This window comes from Sipha flava, unplaced genomic scaffold (genome assembly GCF_003268045.1).
Source record: "Sipha flava isolate LNK unplaced genomic scaffold, YSA_version1 23_pilon_pilon, whole genome shotgun sequence".
Lineage (NCBI taxonomy): Eukaryota > Metazoa > Arthropoda > Insecta > Hemiptera > Aphididae > Sipha > Sipha flava.
This window is the reverse complement of record NW_020272884.1, coordinates 845,229-872,424: the sequence shown is the minus strand read 5'-3', so window position 1 is coordinate 872,424 and position 27,196 is coordinate 845,229. Positions and strand designations below refer to the sequence as shown.

General features: G+C 30.1%; 1 protein-coding gene across 2 annotated transcripts in view; it reads left to right on the top strand.

The window, feature by feature from the left end:
* LOC112684014 (nucleolysin TIAR-like) overlaps positions 1–27,196 on the top strand; it is a 373,865-nt gene that overhangs the window by 200,271 nt on the left and 146,398 nt on the right. For both annotated transcript variants that reach the window (XM_025555307.1, XM_025555306.1), the window contains exon 2: positions 8,992–9,049. In XM_025555307.1, the coding sequence (XP_025411092.1) occupies positions 8,992–9,049 (58 nt within the window). The remainder of the gene's footprint in view (positions 1–8,991; positions 9,050–27,196) is intronic.

Below are 27,196 nucleotides of genomic sequence, written 5' to 3'. Positions count from 1 at the left end.
TTAAACAAATTGTTAATCTGTGTAATATATGTGAATTAAATTTCAAACCAAATCTATTTATATGGGATTTCAAAGAAGCAATTCATATTGCATTGAGATAACCATGGGACAGTGTGAAGATATTTGGATGTAGGTTTAATTTAACACAATCATGATTAGAAAAATAAAAGAACTCAGATTATCCAAGATTTATCAAGATACAAAAACAAAAACAAATAATTGGCTAAATCAGACTTTTGAAATACCATTTTTATCGACAAATAAGATTAGAGATTTTTTCATAAAAAATTGTATAACTTCGATTCCTAGTAACTTAAAATTTCATGAACACGTTGATTATTTAGTTGAAATATATACTAGCGAAGAATCTAAATTTCCAACGGGTAATATGGACTACTAATACTGCATCATTAGTCCTAATCACGAATACATGTGAATCATATCACCACGATTTTATTTAGAATTTTATCAATCACATTCTTCTGTTTTTAACTTCATCAGTGTACTAAAAGGATTTCAAACTAAAGCCATAATAAAAATAAGAACTATTCACAGCGAAAAGCGAAATCCTATATCCAATAAAAACGATTAGAAACTTTCAAAAAGATATAAGAAGACCATAGAGAAAATGAAATTCGATAGGGAAACACTAATATCACCATTAAATTACAGGTATAAAATAATTATATAATTATATTACATCTATTACAAAAATAACACAATATATGTGTAATATTGTAATTGAAAAATGTACTGATTTGTGTAATTCAACTTAGCTAGGTTTCTGTATACTTTATTCTTCGGGATGTTATTCATATAACCCAAAAAAAATACATCGGGCACAACTCCGTATTTGGGACACAACTCGTTTTTATCCTGTTTTACAAAATTTAAATACGTTTAAACATTAATGGTATTAAAATTTAATATCCTTTACCAGATATAAAAAATAATTTATATAAAATTGCTTTATTAACAACCACGAACTTAAATCAATGTCTTCCACCAAAAATTCAGGCATATTTTTATAATATCTGTGGACCTTTCGTTCTCAGGCAATAACTAAATTTACTGGTATTTATAAAAAAAATGATGTGCATGCATAGGTTTCATCAGATGACAATGTCATTTACAATTAATTTACAAATATTTAAAGCTCAAAAACCTTATATTGCTTTTTGGTGCATTGAAATTCAGAGTATTTGTCCATAATATGGAATCCATTCCAAAATGGTCATGTAAATCCTCTATATAATATCCAATCATACTTCTTAAAATACTTAGCTTATAAGTGGATATTGAATTTCCTCATTTAATAAATGTCTTTTAAATTAGGTTTACATTTACTCTTTTCTAGACGAAAATATAATGATGTAACATTTATATAAAACATTTTTAATGATGAGCTAATATTTATAATTTTAATAATTTTATGATTATTACGATAAATCTTATGAACTTTGATGTACACACATCTGCCCTCAGGCGTTATTCAATGAAATTAATAAAAAATAATAAAATAATATAAAACAATAACAATATTTTTGGAAAATATAATATAAAAATAATTAATGAACAAAAATTCAATAACTATTTAAATAAATAGGTTGAATAAATTAGTAGATATTGCAATAACTACATATTTGGAACCCAAAATACTTCTTAAATCAGAAGCAACACATATGAGCGCATTTACCCAAAACAAAATAATTATAAAATATATTTCTTTTAGTATATTTGCTTATTATATTAATTTTGAGGCTATAAGCGTTACACATAAGGATGTCGCCCCATAGACTTCCAGAAATATTTCGAAATGCATTTATCAATTTTAAACATCCTAATATTATTTTTGTATGTATGTATGTTTGTATGTATTATTTTAATTTTCTGATCTGTTCAATTTATTTTTGTGTTATAAACAGATTTTTTGCCACATAACGTGATCCTAATTTTAGCATGTATTATAATCAGGGCTGGACAGTATCTTAGATACTAGTATTTAAGATACGTATCTGAGATACAATTTTGTATTTTGTATCTTTTAACGTGGATTTAAATATTTTTTTGATTTGTATCTACTATCTTTTTACAATTAAAGATACTGGATACAATCTAATGTTATGTAATAATAATTATTAATCATTTAAATTAAAGTTTTTAAGGTCAAAGGCATTCATTTGATAAATAAAAAATGTATACAATATTTGCTCAAAGTAAAGATTATATTTAATATAATCTTTATATTTAATATAATCTTTATTATGAGCAAATTTTGTAATCAGTAAGTTACATAAATCCAGTTCATCGGCAGAATGTTTTATTAGTTTTATCGCGCTAAACATTTATTTTGGATTGTATGATGACCGGTTACTTTTACTATAACCCTACATATAATTTTTTTTAAATTTAAACATGTAATAGTTAATAAATAAACATTGTAATTTATAAATATATTTATATTCTTTTTTATTGTACCTTATGTAAATGAATAAAAAAAATAAATAAATATTAATAAATGTATAAAGTATCTTGTATCTTGTATCTTATATGTATCTCAACTACCTGTATATTGTAACTAGTATCTTTAAAAATATCAAAATATTTTGTATCTTGTATTTAGATAAATTTTTTAGGTATCCTGCCCAACCCTGATTATAATTCAATTTTTTTTCTTTTAGATAACTTTATCATCATTTTCGTATAAATTGTATTTTTTTCTTCGGTTTTTTTTCTTAATTTATTTATTTTTAAATTGGTCTCGGCTTGGATTTCATTCAGTGTATTAGTTTTGATGACTTGGATGTTGCTTCTAACATTTTTGATTATATCTTAAATGGAAAAATTCTGGGGCAATTGTTATTCTGGGGTATGATAATTGCTCCTTAGCTCAAATTTAAGATGGATTGTGGACATTGTGAATGTCAAATATATAGTTGTCAAGTATATAATCAACAATGCTTGTCAAATAGAGTGGCGCTATAGACATAGACTCAACAAAATGACCTTCAATCTTATCAGTCAGTAAAAACCACAAGCCAAAAAAATATTCAACCCAAATCCCTAATTCTATTTGCTTAGTGTTATGTATCAATACGTTTTTGTTACTTTGTGCATTACACAAACGTGTTTTTATAAATGCGTCCAAATGAGATATCAATTTTTAGGAAATTTTTTTATACTAAACTCAAACGCCCCTTAAATTAAATGTCATAAGAACTGTATTGATATGTTACACTTGAAACCAATTCATCGTTACTTACGAAAAATCGATTCTGAGTGAAGGAGTCCTTATGGATCAATTCATATATCTAAAACTACATGTTCAGTTCAGACAATTCGATAAAATTGAAAAATGTATACAATTTTAATATTAATACTCAAAAAATGTGTCAGAGTTGTTGAGATGAAAATATATAAAATAAAAATCAAATAAATAATTTTGTATAATATTGGTCTAAATATCCGATTTTGCCAAAATTGTATTTGCTTGCGATTGTAACACTTTTTTATGATATTTTGGTAACATTTTTTTTTTGTAATAGCTACAATAATTTAAAAAAATTTGTGTATAATTTTTAAATCATAGCTATTGAAATTGAAAGTTATATGAATTTTTAACTCCTTAAATGTTACGTATATTTGTGATTTTTGTCGAATCTTGTCAAAATTTAATATTCAAATTATTATTATTATTATTAATTTGACATTATACTCAAATATGTATTATTGACCAAAGTGAGATATGTATGTGGAACTTTGTCAACCATTTTATTGTCAGACAATTTTCAGACTTTTTGTTAAACTCAAATAACTTTATCGGCATTTTACGATAAGAGCTAAGAAAACATTATATTTTCAAGTGTCTATAAATAACAGAAATATAATATTTTTTCATTTTTTATCATACCGTATATATTCTACAGCAAATGGTAATATATGCATTTGGTGAAAATGTAATATCTCTACGACGGTAATTTTTTTGAGATGCGACAGTTACAGCGATTAAATAAAACTGATTTTATCGAAATCCACGGTATGCGATATATTTGATATATTGCGCTATGCGTTTATTTATTTCATTTACTTTTCTCCAGTTCTTTGCAATTATTATGAAGACTTTTGGGAATGTAGTAAAAAACACCACACCCCCAAAGCGCACCACAACATGTTTATAAAAACGCAAATTTGATTGCGGATTACGTGAACATAAATCACGGAAACCACGTAAATTTGTAAACCCCCGGGAACGTCATCGCGTAGTACAAAAACAAAAATCGGTGTATCAGTGTCGCCGGATACACGAGCGCAATAAAGCACGTGTTCTGCTTAGACCTGTAATTTATACATATACGTGCACACCCGCGTCTATACCCGCGAAAGCTTTTAACGCGATATCGATTTGATTGAAAGCGTGTAAATATTTACACGCACAAAATCAAACACCAGACCGCCATACCGTCTTAAACCTCTTCACTTGATACGCAAACCCTGCCAAGTACTCGTATCGATGTCAACGAGCACGTGTGATATCGTGTCGCGGATCATGCCGACCACTCTCGGTCGGATGCTTTTTCGGCACGGCTGCAAACACAACGTGAAGGGCCTCGGTCGCATTAAAAAAATTGAGCGCGTGAATACCGCAGTCCATTCGTTTATTTTTCGAACAATTAAACGTATCGCTCTTAGGACTGGTGGTACACAACATTATTGTTTTGTGATGTTATTGACATTTCAATGCAAAAAATCGTACGTCATAGTGATCACGACGGATCTGGTGCACCGCAAACCAGTGGCGTAATTAAGAATGTTTCGTGGGGGAGGGATCGAAATCATTTGTATAGCAAACTTGTGGGGGGCAATGACCCCCATGCCTCCTTAAATCTAAATTTATTGAAATTAAACATGGAAACAAAACATTAGTACTAAACAACTTTAAATTTTTTATTGGATAAGTTTACAAATATCAACTAATTTTATATATAGTTACAATTTACATAACTATGGTATCGTATACCATAATATATCATTTTTTTCGTATTTTTATATCTGACCATTTACAATTATACCATAATAATTATTATGTCGTTTTTTCACCTTTTTATATCTGACAATTATTTTAAATAAAATTTAACATTTTCCAACCGATGTTGTATTTATTATATAATGCCTTTACATTTATTGAATTAATATTATACGTTAAATAAAATTATTACTGTGCTACAGCTTTTAATTTAAGCGTAGTATACAATTTTTTTGGTAAAAACATGGTCAATATTTAATTTGGAGGAAAATATACACTTTTGGTGAAAACGAGTATTGGTGGAAAAGGGAAAGGTCTAATATTGGTGGAAACCGGTATCGTCCAATTTAACATAGGTACCTTCAAAAATTTTAGAATGGATTGAAAATCTTTCTTCTAGTCATTGTATAAAAAAGTCCAAATAAAGTATAAATACTGACACTTTGTAGTATTCTTCATCGCTTAAATTAGGATCTGGGTGTGCTCGATTTACTTGTCGTTTAGATATTCATATAATAATATACTTTATTTTAGAATATTTACTTTTGCAAGCAAAAACAATTTGTGAAATTCAGTACCACAATTGAATATGTTTTTTAATACAATGATAATATCTTCAGCAAAATTTATTGCTTTTCTTGAATCAATTTTTTCTTTTTGTAGAAACTTATACAATGGTAATCCATAAGAAAAAACCGCCTAGAAAAATATTTTATTATAAAATAAAATATATTTATTAATTACTATTTAATTGTGTAACTTGTAAAGATATAAGAAATTCTGAATCAATAGGTTTTAATAGTATATTAGCTTACGTTGAAATGGTAACATTCCAATTAGAAATACTTTCTAATGATTCTACTACGAATGCAAATAGTTCAATGAAATCTATTACCGCATCATAACGCATCCATCGTGTAGCACATAATCTTTTTAAAGTTTTAACCTTAGAATCCTCATTAAAATTTTCAATGTTGGTTAAAAAAACATTTTGACGTATTGGTATGTTAAAGAAAACATAGACTTTTACAGATAAATATTTATAACCTGGTTTTTTTTTTTTTTTTTTTAGTTTCGTAATAATTTATAAGTTTGTATTTGAGCTATTTTTAGGTTTAAGATAATGTATAAATACAGCTCATGGGGGATCTATCGCCCATATCCCCCATAATTACGCCCCTGCCGCGAACGAATCGAACGGTTCGATGAACTATAAATGAGGTAAATATCTGACCTGTTGAAGTTAAAACGTAGTTTTTGTATTTTCGAACAGCGTCTACCACAGATATTTATATTTTATATACATCTATGTTTATTCTACTTAAACTCGTACGTTGTGTTTACGTGAACAATATTTAGTGATGCGATACGCCGAGAAAAACATTTTTATACCTAGTTGCAATCGCTCCAAGCGAGATGGGCGGCTTGAAACGACGAACGGTTTGGCGCAAGCAAATAAGTTAAGTGATCAAAAGTATCACGAACTAAACAGTAAATAAATACACCGTACAACGACACTTATAATACGGTTCACATGACGAATAGTTAACACGATGTTGTGATAACGATATTTTTAATGATCGATCGGCACTCCAAAATCGATAAGCTGATCGGTCGTCGGTAACATACATAAGTCGATGGTTCATTCACTATATTATGGTTAATTCGTGCAGTTTTATCACCAGATAAAACTACACGCGTTACGTTGCCAAACCCTCCGAAGTTTTTTTCCGTAATCGTATAAATTATAATGTATTTTCATATTTTTAATTACGCTAATATAATTTACATGCGAAATAATAATCGCTACACGCGATGCGCGACTTAGTTTAATATATTATAACGTTGTCGCAGTGATGATGATAAACTAAAATGAATTAATGAAATTATAATGAAACGATTTTATCTTTTTTTTTTCTTTTTTACATAACAACTGATAACGAATAATAATAATTTATTAGATTACTGCTTGACAACATTCCTCCGTCAAAATAACATTCCTCTTAATATCATTGTGTGGGATTATGCGAAGCACGGCGCTCGGTATCGGCAATATCACTACGTATATGCTGTCAATGGTTAAACGTTATCCATTGAAAAGCACGCATTTCGGGAACGGCGTAGCTTGTGTAATTAATATTTACTATAGAATATTTATTTTTATTATTATGTATTGTAATAACTATTTGATAGATTGGGTGCACGGGATCGTATGACCTGTTACCAAACGCAGAAGTTAATAAAAATTTGATTTCGACGATTTTATTGGGGATGATTCGAAGATTCTGTGAGAAAAATTGAGAAAATGTTGACAATGTCAACGGAAAAACGATGCGTCTAAGTACAATTAGTGTCCATCGTCCCTTATACATAATAAAGATGTTCTTCGCCGAGAAATTATCTACGAACCCAAAGAATCAGGAGTTGATTTACTCCGGACACAAACATAGGGGTTTTTTTTTTAAAAAAAAGCAATAATACTTATATTTTTTTAGATAAATATAAAAGTGAATGAAACGTAACCAGACTCAATAGTGGAAAGATTAAATTATAAATAATATGCTACATGAAAAACGAACATTCCTTAATGAATAGCATTGTAATAACTTATAAGTATGAAATATAAATATAATTAAAACACAGAATAATCAACGTATACTGTACGAGTTATCATAAAGTTTATCAGAAAATCACATACGTTAATCTTAAATTAATCACGTCGGTTTTAAGTTTATAATGTACGTATTAGCTTAATAGATTTATGTACATTAATAATTTATTCGATAACCATTTGCAACTCATATATCTTTCATCACGAACTTTTCATCTCGGTATTTATTTAAATCAATAACTACATAAATAATGATTAACGCTTTCAAATAACGATTCTTATTTAAAATATAAACATTGGCAATGATCTTAATTCCTTTAAATTCATACCAAAGTCGGATAAAAATTATTGATATGCATTTGGAATTAATTGAACATTTATAATACGATATATAAATGATTTACTCCACAGTAAAATATTTAATACTGACTATGTAACGTTTTAAAACATGTTTCCATGATAGATATCGGAATATTTTTTTATGTATCCCTTATTGTGTTTCTGTTATCGTACAATAATAATAACTTAAATCCCCAAAAAATTGTTGTTTTAATTCTCTTTTGTATAAACCTTAAAATTAATTTTCTTCCGATGTTCATAACCTCCTCAAACCTTGTTCTTCTATTGCGATGTCCACCTATAATGATTTTAACAATTTTTTACTAATTCTGGCTTCCTAACTTAATGTACAACATATTATCAGAAAAAATTATAATACTATAATCGTTAAGCTGTAACGTGAAATTAAATAATAACGAAAAAAATAATAATTTATTCAATGTACACATCACTCTTAGGCTCAATTAAGCTCGAATATCTTATATTTTACTTGAATTAAAAGGGGTAATATTTTATTTCTATTTTCATATATAATTTTCAGAAGAGTCTGTTATTATTCTTCGGGAATAAGTATGGCATCTGAAAAGATTGAACATTTTTTTGTTAATTAATATTACATTTTCAACAATTTAGGAGCATCTTTTTTTTTTTATATATATAGCTGAAAATCAAATTTAATATTTTATTTCGAATAACGCATTATTTGATTATGTTAAGACAACTAACGCAACAATCCATGATAAAAATATGTATAAGTATGGTATATGCATATTAAAATGTATATAATCATTAAAATATTTTTCATAAAATTCATTTAAAATTTGTATTTTCGTTGTGTTATTATAATAATTTACTTTTTATAGTGAACAAAATTGATGTCTAAATAACTGAAACATTATAAATTATTAAATTTACCAAACAGCGTGTAATCTTAAATTCAAGTAAACTTTATTGTAGTAAAAATAACAATATTTTGTTATTGTAAAAACAATATTTTATTATTTTTTATTTTTTTCAGGAAATGAAACTCAACTGGGCATCTTCGCCGGGACCTCAACCAAAAGCTGATACAAGTAGTAAGTACAAAATTATACAGTTTGTATTAAGTTTACGGTTAGTTTCTTAATAGGTATAACTATCGACACTAACTTCTGGGTGTTATTAGCGTTAATTATACGAATCGTCTACATCGGAATAAATTTATATTTATTACAGTACGAGAACAATGTCGATAACTTTATAGATTTAGCATTTAAATCCAACACGACCTTCACAATAAAGCAATGAAATCATTTGTCGGTAGGAAAAAATTATTGAAACCAGTCGTCTTACACGTGGCAGCACATTTTTCGTTCCGTCAAACGATCTTCAAACGCAAACTTGCTTTAGGTTTACACGAAATATTACAATAAATATAGGATTAGTGAAACGATTTTCGGGCGTCGGGCAGTTACGTGATAATCGCACTTTCGTATACAAACATGACGTATTTCGTCGAGTACCCCGGCAAAGTGTCGGACCAATCGGTAGTGCGGCAAACAGTGGTGAATTCACTGGGGGATTAACCCCCCCCAAATCAGGAAAAATATATATTAAAAATTAATAACTTTATGAATTTAGAAAAAATTTTTTTTTTTTTTAGAAGTAAATAATAAAGGAAAATATATAATTTGTATTTTTATTCATACGAGAAATTAGTAATCTTAGATTTAAATTAATGTATTATATTACTTACTATTATCATAATTCATTATCAATCACTGACTATAATGTTATAAAAAATATCCTAAGGGAAAGCATTTTTTCAAACAACACCCCTCAAAAAAAAAAAAAAAGAAAGAAAATCTTGGTTCCACCACTGGCGGTAAACAACAAAATAATACGTCGTAAATGTCGCGTCGGTGCTCGTCGTTAACACTTCCCCGTACACGTGTTCACCGAAAGCTTATTCGTTAACTGGCTCGCCGATCGTGTCCTACGTGTCAAACATATTTCTCACGGTCCGCAGCGCAAACGTTTCACGGGCACGCGTCATCGATGACACGAGAACCTATATCACAGTTGATACCCGCCATCGTTATTGCCGATGTGTTATTATTTTTGCTATACGTATTATTATATCGTAATATCATTGTATATTTTAAACGGGTTTCGGTGTTATCGGTGACACGGCGCGAAAAGGCGAACCTAATAGAATAACCCTCGCAGCGGCCACCGATGCAAACGGTTTGGGATTTGATTTTTTTTTTTTAATTTTTTTTTTTTTTACAAATTGTGTGCCACAAACGCAAACGTGCACAAAATATGAAATAGCAAAACAAATCATAATAAAATATACTTAATCATTCGGGGTGGTCGTAAATAAATTTCGTTTTCCATAAACATCAGCTCTAACGGAACCTAGAGGCATTCAGAGGCCAACTCAAATCAACCGAATTAAAACGAGTTGTGGCCCTTAAGCGTGTGATGACATTTCGGTTGGGTGCAGCGAAAGCACACCCTACTGCACGTATAGTCCCGATGGCATGATTATAGTTGGTTTATTTGCATTATTTACATCGTCCCTGTTTTAACTTTTATTGTAATTATTGTCATATTTTTTTTAGATTAACTCATTATTGTTCAATACTACATACTTATGTTTTTAAATTCTTCAAAATATCTGTCGGTACTTGACAAATTCTTTGTCTACTTCTTTGTATATTTGGTTGACTGATTTTCAAACGAAATGTGTGTTGAAACAATTATAACATTAATAAACAATCTAAAATTATTTTCTAAGTGTCTAATTGTTTAATTCATACATCGATATAGATTAAAATATTTTGATTACACGTTTAAGGAATTTGAAAACTTCTTGTTCTAAAATTTAATGAATTCATTGGCGAATGGTAATATATTATAGAACAAGAATACATGAAGTGCGATTAACCATAAAATAATGTCATGCAAATGCGTCAATAATTTGTATTTGAACTTTATTTACATAAAGTTTCAACTAATCAAATATCAAAATAATTTACAATAAATACTTCCCTGCTCGTATTATAATCATTCAGTAGGTATTTTAAACGCTTGTAATTATTTAAATATATGTCATTCTTTTGTGAATAAAAATGTTCGAAAAATACTCTGCACGGAGTATAAGATTATTAATTATACACGTCACTAGTTGAAAATAATAAAAACTTAATAAATTATTATAATTAATAATGGTAGAAATATAATTTGCACTAAAAATGTCGTGTTGCTATCATTCGAAACATTTAAGTTAAAACGATTGTTAATTAGTTTTTCAAAAAAATAAAAAATTATCAGTTAAACGAGCGTTTACCGTCAGAAACTTCTCCTTTCGTTTAATAAAGGAAACCGGTAATATCAACTGAATTAGCGAGCAAAACACAATTGATTTCAACTGAAACAGATTTTCCCGATTATTACCAAAGCGGTGACTGTATTGGTGTACAACTAAAGCAAAGTTTAACGAAGACAATATCTCTGAACGCAATAAGGGATTGTTGTCATTTCCACGGAATTACAGGAACACCGGAAGTATAATCCAACCATTTTCTAACATTCCCCTTAACGGTCATTACTCACACAACACTCCTGGAAGTCACTGTATTATAAACATATACGTTTATATATAAATATATTTATATGGCCGATATAATGTTTTCCGCTTCACAGCACCGAACTGATGTCGGCCAAACAAGATATGGCGAATAAACAATATTATTCGTACCTAAATTTCCATTGGATTAAAAAAAATTGTCTCAACATAACGTTTTTAGTTCTTGAAAAAAAAACAACCTACTTTTATAATTATTTTTAAGATGAAGATGAATAAAACACACGCAAAGAAATTATTTTCATGGTTCAATACGCATTCGATCGATAACACGCGCTGAACTGCATAGAAAAGATTTTGTCCGTTTCCACGACATCTTTAAAGAATATATTTTTATTTCATTTATATACAATTTATTGTTTCTTTTCGTTTGATATAAAATCATTAAATTAGAACAAAATATTTTTATAGCAATATTTATTTAATGTACCTTACGTTAGTTATACTTTCGCTTACGGAAAAAAGAAATATTATTATATGTTATTACGTATATGAAGCCCCTTTAATACATTCCAAGGATAAAGTATAATAACTAAATTTAGGGTACCGGGTAAGAGAGTGAGCATGTTTTCACCCCGAGGACCTGTTATTTGCAATCGATTTTCAACTCACTGGATAACAGGTTATTTTTGTATATGGGGTAGGTTTGTCTTAAAATAAAAACGATCTCTACAAAGAAAAACATTCCTTTGGAATTCACCATGTATTTTTTTTCATTTTTTGTTATTGAAATTCTTTTATTTAAAAATCATTAATTTTTATCAAAACAAATTATACATATTCGTTGTAAATATGCATTAGTCCTTTTAGATTGTTTGTGGTCAAAATGTAAAAATGATACAAATATGTCATTTATAGTGCACAAACAACATTTTGCAATAGTTTATTAATATTAAAAAAAAAAAAAAAAAATTACTTTCATTCAGTTTTCGCTGTAAAATCGCAAATTTAAAAATCCAATTCATTAAAATTGTATACATCACAACTAATATGACGTACTCAAATGTTTCGTTTTTATCTATACCTAGTGGCAGCATTATGCATTCCGTCTGTTTTATCATATTCTAGCATCTTCACATTTCATGTTCAACTTATCGTATAAAATACAACACAGAAGACTTGTTTGGATATAATATTTATATCAGTGTCACCTGTAACGTACATTTTTCCTTTATTTTCCATCTCCGTACGGGTATTTCTCTGTTCCCATTATTTTCATATCATATTTTGTGGATATAATTGGTGTATATTTAATTTTCACCGAGTAAAATTTGCTATTCGTGATATATTTTCGTCGGTCTTTTGTATACATTATTGAAATTGTTGTAATAGAGATTATATACTGTAACTACTCAAGATAAAAAGAAAAAAAATCGTTTTGCTTTTAGAGCAGTATTTAATTTTAAATTAAACCTTGTTCAGCTGTTTACCTTATACACTGCTACCTTTCGATTATGATGTAATTGTTTGTGCAAGTCTCAAATATATTTTTTGAAAACTTACACTTCCAACATAATTCATTGAACAGTTTACACAAGCATGAGTTTGATTTTGTTTGAAATTTCATAAAAAAACATTTTTTCAACCAGATAGATACAAAAATTCAAACGATTATTTATTTCATAATCTTATCAGCTTAATCAGTATAATTAATTTAGTACCTATCGTCGATCGTCTACGACTCAAATATAACATTTTCCAATTATCAAAATGAAAAATAAATATTTAACAGTAAGTGATCGGACTTTGATTTGATCGATATTGTTCGAACGCAATTGGACTACCGATGAAACAAATATTTGGGTAAAATCCTTTAACTAAACAGCAACTCGTATATTTTTCAACGTAGACAAAAAATAACCGATCGTCGAATGAATAGATTAAATCATTCGTATCGTGTTACGGCGCTCCAAATAATTGTACCGAACATTCCACGTTAGACGTCCAGCGTTACGTATCGAACGGCAGTTTCCATCGCACGACACATTCGTATTCTTCGGTTTCATGGAAACCGGTCTGCAGCCGGTGCCGTAACACGTACAGATATTTGACCACATGCGTGCACCAATACTATCATAATATCGTTTATCGGAAACTATATTGCTATCGCATTCGCTACGGATGCCACCACGTGGAGTCAAACACAAGACACAAGACTCTACACGTGTACGCAACAATCGGCGATCGTAAACGACATACCGTGATGATAATGGCGGTAACAAGCCGCAACCGTTTCTTGAAAAAAATTAACAACACTTATTATAGGAGGGGTTAATTCGAAACAACGGACATATCGTCGCGGTCGGACGGACCGCAGCAGTTCGGTGATTCGCCGGGGGTGGTGGGGTTTTGACGTCGCGCGGGTAAGTCAGGGAAAAGGTAATCCGATGTTTATACAATATTATAAGGGACCTATTGAAATGGGTTACGGTAACTAGTCATAAAGTGGATGCGCCTCTCGGGTGGCTGTGGTAGTGGCGACAGCAAATAATAGTAATGATTATAATAATAATAATGGTAATAACAATAATATGTAAATATGCGGTGAACAAACAAAATTATTATTCGCCGGTTTTGCGGGCACATCATTACCGCGTGCGTTATTACAATACGAGCGATTGTATTTAACGACTGTGTACGGGACAAGACGGACGACGGTCGAATGCGACAGTGCAGCTTAATGAATATTAATAAGATTCGAATGTAAACATAGATTATTATTATTATATATGATTATTACAACGTTCCGAGAACGCGAGAAAAAAAAATATTTGAAATGAAAATGTTGTCCAGAATTAATACTAAGGAATTCGAAATACGGGCGGACATATAAAATACGAAAAAAATAATGTGATCCATTTGACGAAAAAATTTAATTCCAAAAGATTATTTTCATTTTTATACTTTTTTTTGTACTTAATTTTTGTTCTGCTCATACTTGAATATTTTTTGCTTAACTAACACACATCTTCCACCGCGCATGCACACTGTTCGTTTCGTTTTCCTTCCCTGTTTTGTAGATTTTTCCATTTGCGTGTTTCGAATTTTTTCGCCGAACCACATATACGTTTCGTATCCGCACCGAGTACTTTTAACGGTTGTAATTTTTTGGAAGCTAAACAATTATTTAACATTTCCTCGGTGTTAAGTTTTTATAAAAGAATGTGACCGTATGAATGTGCCGCTGCTAAATGAACAGGTATATATTAAACACATGTGCAAAGTGTTTTTTGCATAACTTTTTACTGTTTTTTTTCCGCCCGTGACAGATCGTCCCAGACTATTCTGAAATACTTAAAAGGCCCTATGTGATATATTTTTAAATTAAAAAATGGTTTGGATTTACTGCTATATTAAGTTGGAAATTTTTTGAAGCAAATGCATAATAGTTTTGTTTTAAAACAGTTTAATGTACAAACATAATATTTTAATTTAGATTTTCTAATTCCCGCAGGAATTAATAATAAATAAATTATTAATAACATTCTATTATTTCTTATTTGTTATTTATATTCCAATTATTAAGCGTATAATGGAAATAATATGATCTATTTATACATATATACATATATAGATACACTTTCTAATATTCATTTATTGAAAATAATATGGAAACATGTTCCTTTTCCAATAAAATCAGGTATCGAGCCTTTTCATTAACAATTTATTGTTTATTATAGAAGTTAAATGATGCATTAAAAGTTTTAATTTAAAACGTATTTAATTAATATCAATAAAATACAAGACTATAAATATAAATATTTCTTACATAAAATATAAATAATTTTTACTTTATACATGATAATCATTTTTGAAATCCAAAAAATGCGTATATTTCATTTTTACTGCAATATCATCAATAATATTTAATAATTTATTTCCTCTTTTAAATTTGTATAACTATTTTGTTTACAAAAACATTTTTTTTTATATAAATATACACTAACCACTTATAAATATTTCGCAAAACTTGAAATATTCGTACAGTTGTAGTTATTAATTTCCACATACAAAATAAATGTTAGTATTAGATACTATGACCATCAAAAACTCAGTGTTGATAATTGTTCTAACTTCTGTGCAATTATACGTACAAATATTCATGCATTTTAACTAATGTAATCTTACTGGTTACTTGCCTTCAAGCGAAACGTATCGTTAAATGTTTCATTATCTTGATAATTTTCATCTAGCTATTCTATTGTATCAAGATATTTGAAAATCAAATTAATTATGCATGATAAACTTTACAATTTAGTTTAGTTTAGTTGGAGTTGCGAAGTTGGTAAAAAATATTTTTCAACTGGTTTACAAGTCTAACGTGTAGCTAAAAGTTTTGTAACCTAAATTTATAACAAATCAACGTAATGCGGTTCAATGGGTGAACACGGTTTTTCGTATTAAATATTTAACACTCACTCCGATTCCACGCTTTTGTTGATTTTAAGAGTACTTAATCAACAATAGCGTGAAACAACCGTACTGACGAACACCGTTCTATCATTACATATTCGTCGCACAACGATTCGCGTTGTTTCTATTGACATTCTCTTCCGGAACACGAAAGCATGTACGAAAATGTCCTTTCGTTCCGATCTCTGTGCACAACGATCATTTCAACGGGTCATCCGGGTGTCGCGAGTGGCCCAGCGGCATATTTACGGGGGGGGGGGGGGGTGATTTGTCGGATCAATCACCTCTTGGTCTTTTTTTCCTTAGAAATGTCTTAATGAACTAGCACTTTTATCAGTTTATCGGACAGATGACTAAATACTGATGAAGTTATTGATGAACTAGTAACTAAACAAAGAAAACTTGATTTTGTATTATATTATGATTGTAATAAGAATAAATATTTGTAGCGCGTAAAGAGTAAACTAATTTTATTCCGTAAATAAAATATTATTATTATTATTATTATTATTATTATTATTATTATTATTATATTTATTATTATTATTATTATTATTATTATTATTATTATTATTATTATTATTATTATTATTATATTTATTATTATTATTATTATATTTATTATTATTATTATTATTATTATTATTATTATTATTATACCGAATTTAATGAGTATTTTTTTACAAAACTCAAATGGGGGTATGAGAGTCGAAGCCCCTCACTTTTATGTATATCATTTATTGGCCCATCGCATCCCTATAACAATTCCTAAACATGCCGCTGGAGTGGTCAGGTACGATCGAGCGGAGTGTTGAGAGCGTGACCAAGTCGCGTGCAACGAAAACGGTTTCTTGACGGACACGCTCGTGGTTTGCATTGGGTCCGTTTATCGAGCCGCGCGCGTCCTTGTGGGCAGAGCCGCATTTAACGGGGAACAAGGAGAAGCAATAGCCCTGGGGCAGCAAATTTTTGAGGATTAACATAAAATAAAAAATATATAATTATAATTTTTCTTGTACGACTATATAACCATAATACATATTATTTAAATTACATATACAGGTTGATTTTTTTATCGTGAACCAATTAATATCTCGGGAAGTATTAGGAATTTTATTTTTTTTTTTTTTAATTTTCTAGGTTTTACTATTTTACACTGTGTTACAATTTTTATAATTATAACTTCCTTCTTTATTTGATAAAACACTATCAACTTTCGATTTTCAAATGACAATACCTATTTCAAAAAAAATATTTAAAAAGTATTCGTATGTCCCCTTCTCTCCCCCTCAAATACGCCCTTGTGCAGTATTACTTATAAAAAACTAAAATGTAATTATTCTGTATGCACATATATTCTTAACTGTAGTTATTCAATTTTTTTGTACACATTATTCACATTAGGGTGTGCCAAGACACACCCGGCACACCCCGTAAAACCACCTATGAATACATATGTGTTTATTTAATATAATTTATACTTCTATATTAGACTGATAATTTTCCGCGGGAACAGTTTTTCGTTTCTATCGCTTAAAGCGTTTTCTTCCTAAACGGTAATGGAAGGCTAGTCGGACCAGTGTTATTATAACGGTGATTGTTGTCGTCACAGTTGTTGTTCGTTTGTTGTTGGCCAAAGTCCGCCCATTCGGTGTACGGCCATGCAGCGCATACGAGACTTTCGTTGCTACCCCCTAGCCGCGCATCCACGGATATGCGAACTCGAAGTCTTCCGCGCGGGACCGGCGTGGGGATGGCGTACGGATGGAACGCTCCGACGTGAAAGATTCCGGGGAGCGGGCGTGTCTTCCGACCTGGACGCGCAGGCACCTGCATCGTTTCCGCCGGTCCGCGTCGAGAACAATTGACGTCGAACTCGAAACGCGACCGTCGGCGGTCCGACAGCCTTTGACAACAAAGTTCGACCGCCGCAAAAGCACCACCTCTTCTCGCCCCCCGAAAGCATTAAGGGCAGCCACAAGCGGCCGAACAATAGGCCGCGCATGCATGATCGTCCCCCCCGACCTTACCCCGAACACGTCCGCCGATCACGCGCGATAAATCTTCGGTGCATGGGCGTGCGCGTGCACGGGCAATTTCCAATTTTTACCGTCACCATTCAACATCGTTCCGCTAACGCGACATGCTTAAGCCTAGCTCACATTGCGTTAGTGGTCCGGTCCAGTAATTTACTGACTACTAAACGCTTCAGTAGCCGAAACTCGTCCAGACACAGTTACTGTTCAAGTAAATTTATTGCGATGCTGCGAACGAGTGCAGCCGACTGTATATTAGTTTAACAGATATATCATAATATACATATACCAGTATGTTAGTTGAACAGACGTCGTGTAAAGTATGATTTTAAATATGAATAGTTCATAAACAAAAAAAATCAAATACAGTTATAGGATTTAATTCAACGGTTATTATGAAGAGTTAGAAGAAGAACACGAAGAGTCAAAGTAAATATGGGTTAGACAATGGATCGAAAGAAAGGAAACATTCGGAGCTGAAGAACAAAGACAACTAATACACTGAACCAAAAGTCTCTGATCTGCGTCAAGTTTTTAAATAGGCCCACCGAGTTTACTGATATTCTGTCAATATCAGTTATTCAAAATCTAAAATAAATGTTCACGCGAAATTATTTCGATATTTAGCTCCACTTACTTATGTGAACAAATGTTTTCAAAAACTAATAAATTATGCATTCCAACATCCTAGTTAGTTGGTAGTCAGAATAGTGGAGAGCGTGCTACTAAACCAGAAAAATAGAAATAAATGGATCTATAACTAAATAACTTTACTAAACCACTCGATTAAATCTGTCTATTCGTGCACGTTTAATTTCTAAAACATTAGCTACTTGACTCAACTACTAACATACTTTGAACTATACTTTACATGTATAAAGGTTACTTGAGAAAATATAATGAAAACAATTGGATCGACGGTCAACGATGAATTGTTCGGCCCAATAATGTAGACATAGGATTCGGAACATATAGGACAGTGAGGATATAAGACAGTTCGGAATAGGATTAGTTGGCTAGGCAAATCGGACACCACTAGCCTGGCAGAAGAAAATATGGATGCCAAGACAGCTGTGCGTGGACAAAAATTTAAAATAATTAATGCTCTACAGTATTATTATTGTTATTATTCTTTTATAATTTTATACTTACAATAATTTCATTTATTTTGATTTATAAATTCATTTTAAAATCATACGCAATGTCTCTTAAATATTCAATATTATAACTATTATTATTGTCAACGTTATTATTATTATTATTTATTATTATTAACAACGTTAAAATATATTGATTAGCATCCGTGTACTTTTTTATTTTACCGGTGCATTATGTTCTACAACTAACTATTTATAATATATGTCACAACTGGTTTTCACTTAACGTAAATCGTCTACAAGCTTCTAGATTGAATAATAACTTAAAAAATATTATTTTTCATTTAGAAAGCATAATAATGCTGTATATTGGCTGTCTAACATAATTTTCGTATCCATTGTCGAAATTTCAATTTACCGAATGTGCGTACTAAATGACGCGGTATGAATATTCTTACATTATGTGAAGTATGCACTCTGTTGCAGGGCGGTCGAATACAATGTGAACTCGGCCGCTGTTGTTGTACGAACGCACAATGATCTAAAAAGCGATCCAAACCCGTAGAGAAGTAATCGAGTATGTTTGAAAACTTTGGCAGAAAATTTTCAAATTGGCCGTCTCTCTTGAACAATATTTGTTTTGTGCTGTATTACCGATAAAACAAAAAGAAAACTTCGTCAACGACAGATGTGAGATCTGTGCAAGGCGTTTAATTTTCTTAATTATCATTCAAATGTACAAAGCAATCAAAACTTTTCAAAATTCGGTTAAAATTAACCAAAACTAACAATGCTGATCTAACGCTTGTATTGATTAAAAACTGCAATAAAAACCCGCTTAAAAACAGGTGTTAGACGTGATAGGTAATATAATTTTACTAAAAGACCAAATCTTATTACATACATTTACCGTTGAAGTATAAATAATCTTTTATAGATTGAAATATCCTACGAGTGTCTCGAGATGATCATACATTTATTCTTGAATGCTATCGATACATTCTTAATTTCCTAACAAATAATATAAAAAAAAATATATAAATTTATACCTGGTAAAAAAAAACATCATACGAATAATACAACAACCACTAGTCATCTTAACATTACGTTCGACGTCAATTTTCTGCCATAACTGTGTTATAACAACTTTTTATAATATTTCGTTGGTTTACCGAAGTTTTAATATATTCGGATATCACATGTATCTTACAGCTAAGTTCGTTCATCCCTTCCATAAGAGTTGCACCTTTTTGAAACCTATGACATTATGTTTCACGAGTATAACTGCACATAACCGCGGGTATCACGAAGCGAGTCGAGCTGCCGATTCCCGCGTGCCACACAACTACATTCCGATTTGACATTTTAAACAAATGAAATAATACCATTCGCAAAAGGTGCGTACGGCGATTTAATTTCCAATTACCAACAAAATCTTGGCACATAACTCGGAAGGCCCACCAACGCTGTCTACCGTAACGGATTCACGTCAGAAGCAAGAAAGTCACGACTTCTAAGTTTACGCTGAATTTTTCGACGCGTTTCAAACTCTCACACTCCGTACACCGGTCTTGACGGCGGAATTGACGCGCACAAAAGGAAAGACGCACGTTGAACCGTTTATCCGACAAGCATGTGTGCAACTTTTGCCGACAAAAGTTTGATGCCCGTTACGTTTGGGAATTCATCGAACAAGACTCGACGGTAGTAGCGGCATCAGCAGCAACAGCGGAGTGAACTTTGGTTTCTATAACTTCCTTGAATTTCAACGTGGCATCGCATGTTTTCGTTAGAAATAAATACCAAACGTTGTTCGACAGTCGTTCGGTGATTATTTAGCGATAGTTTTTGATACACGTTGTTAATCCAATTTGAAAGGTGCCGCCGATATGTCTGATACATCATTTTGAATTAATTACACACAACATATTACTGATTATGCGTCTATGATATACTTTTAATTCCAACCAATCATGTCTGCAACATTGTGGGGCGAAATTATAAATGACCGAAACATTTTCTTGTGTGGAATTATTTTCTAAGTTACGTTGTTAATTGTTTATTTTTTATTTTTTTTAACCTAACCTAATAAATTTTAACGTCAAGAGAAATAATTGTGTACTTTGGTTCGATATTTAATTGTTTGATACTTCAATAAAAATAACACCTTATGATTTTATTGAAAAAATTGATACAATTCATATTGAACCAGGGTACAAAATTACTTTTCTCGACGTTTAAAATGCAAACCATCCATTCCTAAACTCTAAACAGTAAATATTTAAAAAAATAAACTTATAAAGAGTAATAAATTCAATACAAACAAAATATTAAATACCCAAATAAACATTTACATTAATTGAGTTTCAAAAAAGTAACACATGCCCAATGAAATAAAAAAAATTGATTTTAATAATATTTTATGTGTACAAACCAATTTTAAAAATAATATCTTTGAATTGAAATAATTTATCTTTATGTAGAACGACGGATTTTTCTTAATGTATTTATTTCTTTATTTTTTCATATTCAGTCTTTTATTTCAGTCCCCATTGTAATAACTTTGTATTTACCTGATAATGAATTTTGAATGCTAAACCGATCGAACATTACAAATACTTTAACACTCCAGAATAATCTTTTGTTTATTTATTTATTTACTTACTTACTTCTATATATAAACTATTTATTTATATCTTCGTATATTTACTATTAATACCTATTAAGACATTAACCAAAATTATAATTACAATTTTCAATATTAATCTAAAACTTGTTTGTCAATATTTTCAACGACGTTTATTTAATACATAAAATCATTATATACCTAGTAATAAATAATTACGCTGCAACTCGTTTGTACACATTCAAAATTTTTTATCTGAAAATCGACGACTCGTTTGTGCACTACGACACATTCAATACATGACACATGTTTACATATATCGTCACAGACTGTAGTACAAATTATCAAATATATTACCTCAATATTATCTTATAATCGACTGTGTAGACTATATAAATTTGGATTTTCCAAATAAATTTTAGTAAAGTTTCAGTAAGTATGGACTGGATATGGACGGTACAGTGGTGACTAGTGTGTTGACGACTTAAACTTTAGTATGGCGTAGAAATTTCCAATACCTAATTTTGAATCTCGATGAGGAAAACGATGTTTTAATATTAATAATTATAAATTTAATGAATACCATGTTTTAATGAGTGGATGTTTAAATTATAGATGCACTAATAAAAAAATGTACTGCAAGTATTATTGTTTAGAAATGAGGAGTATAATAATCAACGATAATAATCAAACGAGTTCTGGTACTAGGGATTTTCGTCACAAGTAGCCAAAATATATGTGCGCAATCGAATTGTAAAAAAGGTAAATGTGCGCAAACGAGTTGTAGCCAATAATTGTATTCAATTTTTGTTATTATCACACACATTTGTTAATTGTGTATGCTATTTAAATGTTATTATTTGGATATGTGTGTGTCTATAGTTGTCTTACAAAATAATATAACTTTTATTGATTTTAAAACGTATTTATAATAAGTGTATCGGAATAATTAGTGACAATTCATCACATTAATTTTTACTTACATACACAATATATGATAGTTGTATTATCAACATAATGTTTAATTTATAATTCAATTCTATGAAATAAAAAAAAAACTTGAATAAGAAAAAATTTAATAGTAATCTAACTGTCTTACAATTTTTCTTAAAAAATAATATAAAAATAAATGAATAATAGACGTTTTTTAAAGGTTTACGAGTATGATTAATTTATTTTCAAATATTTAGTTATTGGGTAAAAAATACATTTCATTATTTTTTCAAGAAGCACCATTGAAAATATTAATTAAACTTTTTGAACTAATGTTTACGCATTTTTCAAAAGAAAATTGAAAAAATTAAAATGTTGAAAAAAATATATACAGTTATAAGACACTTTTGTGTTTGAAAATAAAGTTTGTAAATTGGTATTTTAAACTATTAACGAACTCTATAATCACCATAGTTATTTAGTTAAATGTCCTGTTTATTTCAGTTATACTATCGAAATTCTAAATGAAACAGTACTATTAAAAGAAAAAAATAATAATGAAACTATTTAACTTAAATAACTTAATAATAAGCTTTTTTTTTTTTACCTCAAAGGCAACAACGATAAAATGCTGATGGCGATCATTCTAAAATGGAAACAATAGTGTCTGACAAACGTTGTTTCCACTTGGCTAAACATTAATAAAAGAAATAATTTTAGAAACCATTGTGTTTTGGTAATGATGACAGCCACTTAAAAATCGATTCATTCCAAAGTGTACTATAAAATCTAGTTTTATGAAATTTTGATGTAAAAGGTTACCGCATTCAATTGTACGAAACTACGAACAATATTATTGTTGCTGTTGTTCGTATATTATTTATGTACGGAAGCATATTAACGTTATACCACGACAAATAATATGTAATTATTAATATGCGCAGGCATAATACAAGCGTGTTCGAAACAAATTAAATCAAAATATAATCCAACGTCTTTTCGTCCTTTGTAAACGTACACGAATAGCTCTTAACTATGAATAATTCTTTGAAAAAAAATAATAATAAAAAATTGTTAATTATTGTTTTTTCCAAACAAATGCGTTTTAGTCGTCTGGAAACGCATGCGTATTGTACAAATACAAACTCAATAATATATTACGTGTAATGCGGTAGATTGTGTTAAATGTAAAAAAGGATGTAATACTGTAGCAGTAGTGAAGAGTAAAAATTTGGAAGTTAGATCAATTCAATAGGTAGGCACGTGCAATTTTTTCGTCCGATATTTTATCCACTCTCTCTCCCTCTCTCTCTCACTGTTTTCTTCCTTCACTGTATCACTCTTTCTGTGCAAGTCTTCCTCTATGGTTTTACTATAAGTGTTACTTAGAGAACAGCCCAAGTTTCAGATAACAAAATGTAATTTTAGATAATCATCAAAGACGGTTTTTTAAGAGGCAATTTAAGCGTACAATCGCTGCCGTATGCCGTGTGTTTGTATATACACATTTTGTGTAAATTTATATAGACAGAGAAATTTTATAAAAAATACTCATATATATTTATATAGAATAAAAATAAAATAACACTACCAACGGCACGACGGTGGGGGGCAACGTCCATTATTATTTTTATAACGTCTTCTCGGAAGCAACATTAATACTTTTCACGGTGCGTTTTATACCTATATCCTCTTTGCGCTCGCAACGAACGATTTTAGCAATTTTGCTTTCCATTCAAAAAGTAAAATCTTCACCCCCGCCGTCGGTGAAAAGACTTTATACTACTTGGCCAAAATCCGAATTGCTCAGACATTTACATGTATACGATCTCCGTGCGTCCACCTCCTCTCCGGCACATATTTATTATGGAACATCACCTGAAGTACGTCTTCATATCTCGGCACGGTTCTATTGAACGAAAGTCATTTCCAGAGTGCACTGACGGTTATATTTTTATTTTTCTTCGTCCTCGCATCGAGCGCACCAAGTCCCGTTGGAAAAAACATTTATGCTCACAATAGTTTATGTTTAATATTATATTATCTTCTTCGCTGAGCTCTTAACACCAATGCGTTTTTAACAGTCATGTAACGACGGTGATGGGATGAGCCGGAGCACGTCGAAAGTTCGACGGGGATGAAAATAGTCACAGCACATAAACCAAAACAATTTTAGTAGCTTAATTTCCCTCGTGGCAAATATTAAGGTATAAATATAATTTAACTATAAAACAGAATTATTTGGTATTATTTTTTCGTTTATTAACTTCTTACGGGATGAATATTACACTTGTACCGTATAACCTTTCCGGAAATGAACGTGTTCGTGTGGAACACTAAAAATTCTCTTTTTCAAATGTAAATTCAGTTTAGTGTAATATTATAATATGTACCTTATAAAAAATATACTTAATTATATCACATGATACAGCATAAATAAGCCAAACCACCGTCATCATAACTACCTGAGTAAAATTTATCTATTTAGTTGAATAAAATAAGCTTTAAAATAATTTGAATTTAAATTCACTGCCATGTACTTGTTTCTATTTATAATTTTACAACACAACATATTTTCCATAAAAACGTGCAAATAGTAAATTATAACTTTTTATTCTCTAATTTGTGGTATTTTGTCACTTGTACAATTGTGTTGTCATTTGAACTCATTTAAATTATAATATTACTTATTTTATGTATATAACATCATACACATTTAAATAATTTAATAAATTCATATATTATCGATAAAAGACTATCCTTTCCATAATCATGCATATCTATTATGTATAATGAAACAGTGATGTTTATCAATTTTATGATTGTATTTAAATTGTCTATTTTTTAACGATTTCCTCGATTATTTAAAACTCAAAAGCATCTATGCCAAATAATATAAGTATTATTTGTATAAATTGAAAATTTTTGTAAATGCTTATTATTACTAATAATATTCTTTATATTTCGACATTACTAATAATTATCGTACCATTTACATACAATTAGTATAACGTTTTAAATTATATCGAAAAATATATGACTCGAAGATATTTTAGACTAAAGATTATTTAGTATAATTCAAAATTAACCACACTCAATCATAAATAATAAATAAAAATAAAATGTTTTATAAAATCGTAATTTCTTATAATCGTATTATCAATCTTGTCCAAATCTATATTCCCAATTTGTATGAGGCTGTTGTGTACAATATAAAAATCATATGTTGTTAGTAAACGACTGGATACATTTTTCGTTGATGGCAAATTTTTTGTAACAAAATATTTATTTTCAGAACCTTTAATGGTTTCTTAATATATGGACACGAGAAAATTTAATTTAATTAAAATATACAATGCACTTCGATGCCACAAATTCCAAATGTTCCGACCAGTAAAAAAAAAACAAGAAATACATTATACTAAACAATGTTATTTTAATGTAAGTTCAGACGTGATTATTCATATTTATTAATGTATCACTAAAGTAAAAACTTAAAATAGTTTTGGTTAGTCTAGCAAAAGTTTTGATGAACATTTAAATAAAACAAATAATACGAAGAATTTACAAAGTAAATATTTTCATGAAAATTAATGCGGTAAAGTGAAAGATCGTATACGTATATATGCGTACAAGTATCATAGCCAAAAATATTTGCACGCATAATTAAGTGATTAAAACGTGTATTTTTCGAATGAAGTGTATTCTATATAAAGTTGTTTTGTTTAATTTTCGCTGAAAAAGTATTCCAATCCGGAACGTACATTTTAACAAATTTGAAAAATATCGCAGCAGCAAATTTCGACTAGTTTTTCTATCGTGCGCAGGCGCATGTGTCGGTTTTAGTTTATATAAAGCTTTTTCGGCGAGAAAGAAAACGTGATGATGCAGGACACCGCTTTTTGTTCTCATAACATATGCTGCTATAGTTAGATGCGCGTTATATATTTCCGGAAAAAACAGATTTCTCAATAGATTGATTAATAAGGATTACTAATGAAAACGACGTCTTGGAATACGTTATGAGATTCAGTGCGATCCGGTTTTGAGTGTGGAGTGTGGTAAGCAGGGGGCACCGAACGCGTCTCAATCACTCTTCCGGATCAAGTCCAACTCAATTAGTCTCGTGACGGCAGACTTTTGCGGATAATTTAAAATGACATAAACAGCATGTAGTGTTATACGCGTACGATATGCAGTTACATTCGGACTCTTCTCGCTTTTTGCTCCATACAACTTCAGCCCTGTGCTCTTTTTTATTCTAAACACATACACGTAAATACATATACAAACATACGCATACCGCTCACGTACAAACACTCACAGGCAGAGTAAGTCTGTTGCGGGCGGGTGTTGCAGCGCGCCGGTTGTTCATCAACGCGTTTTAGCAACGCGCACATTTTTCATGGTCACTCAAAGCGCATAACTTTGCAGAACAATGTCTTTAAAAACATCAAACGTTCGTCTCTCTGCACGGTATAGCAGTA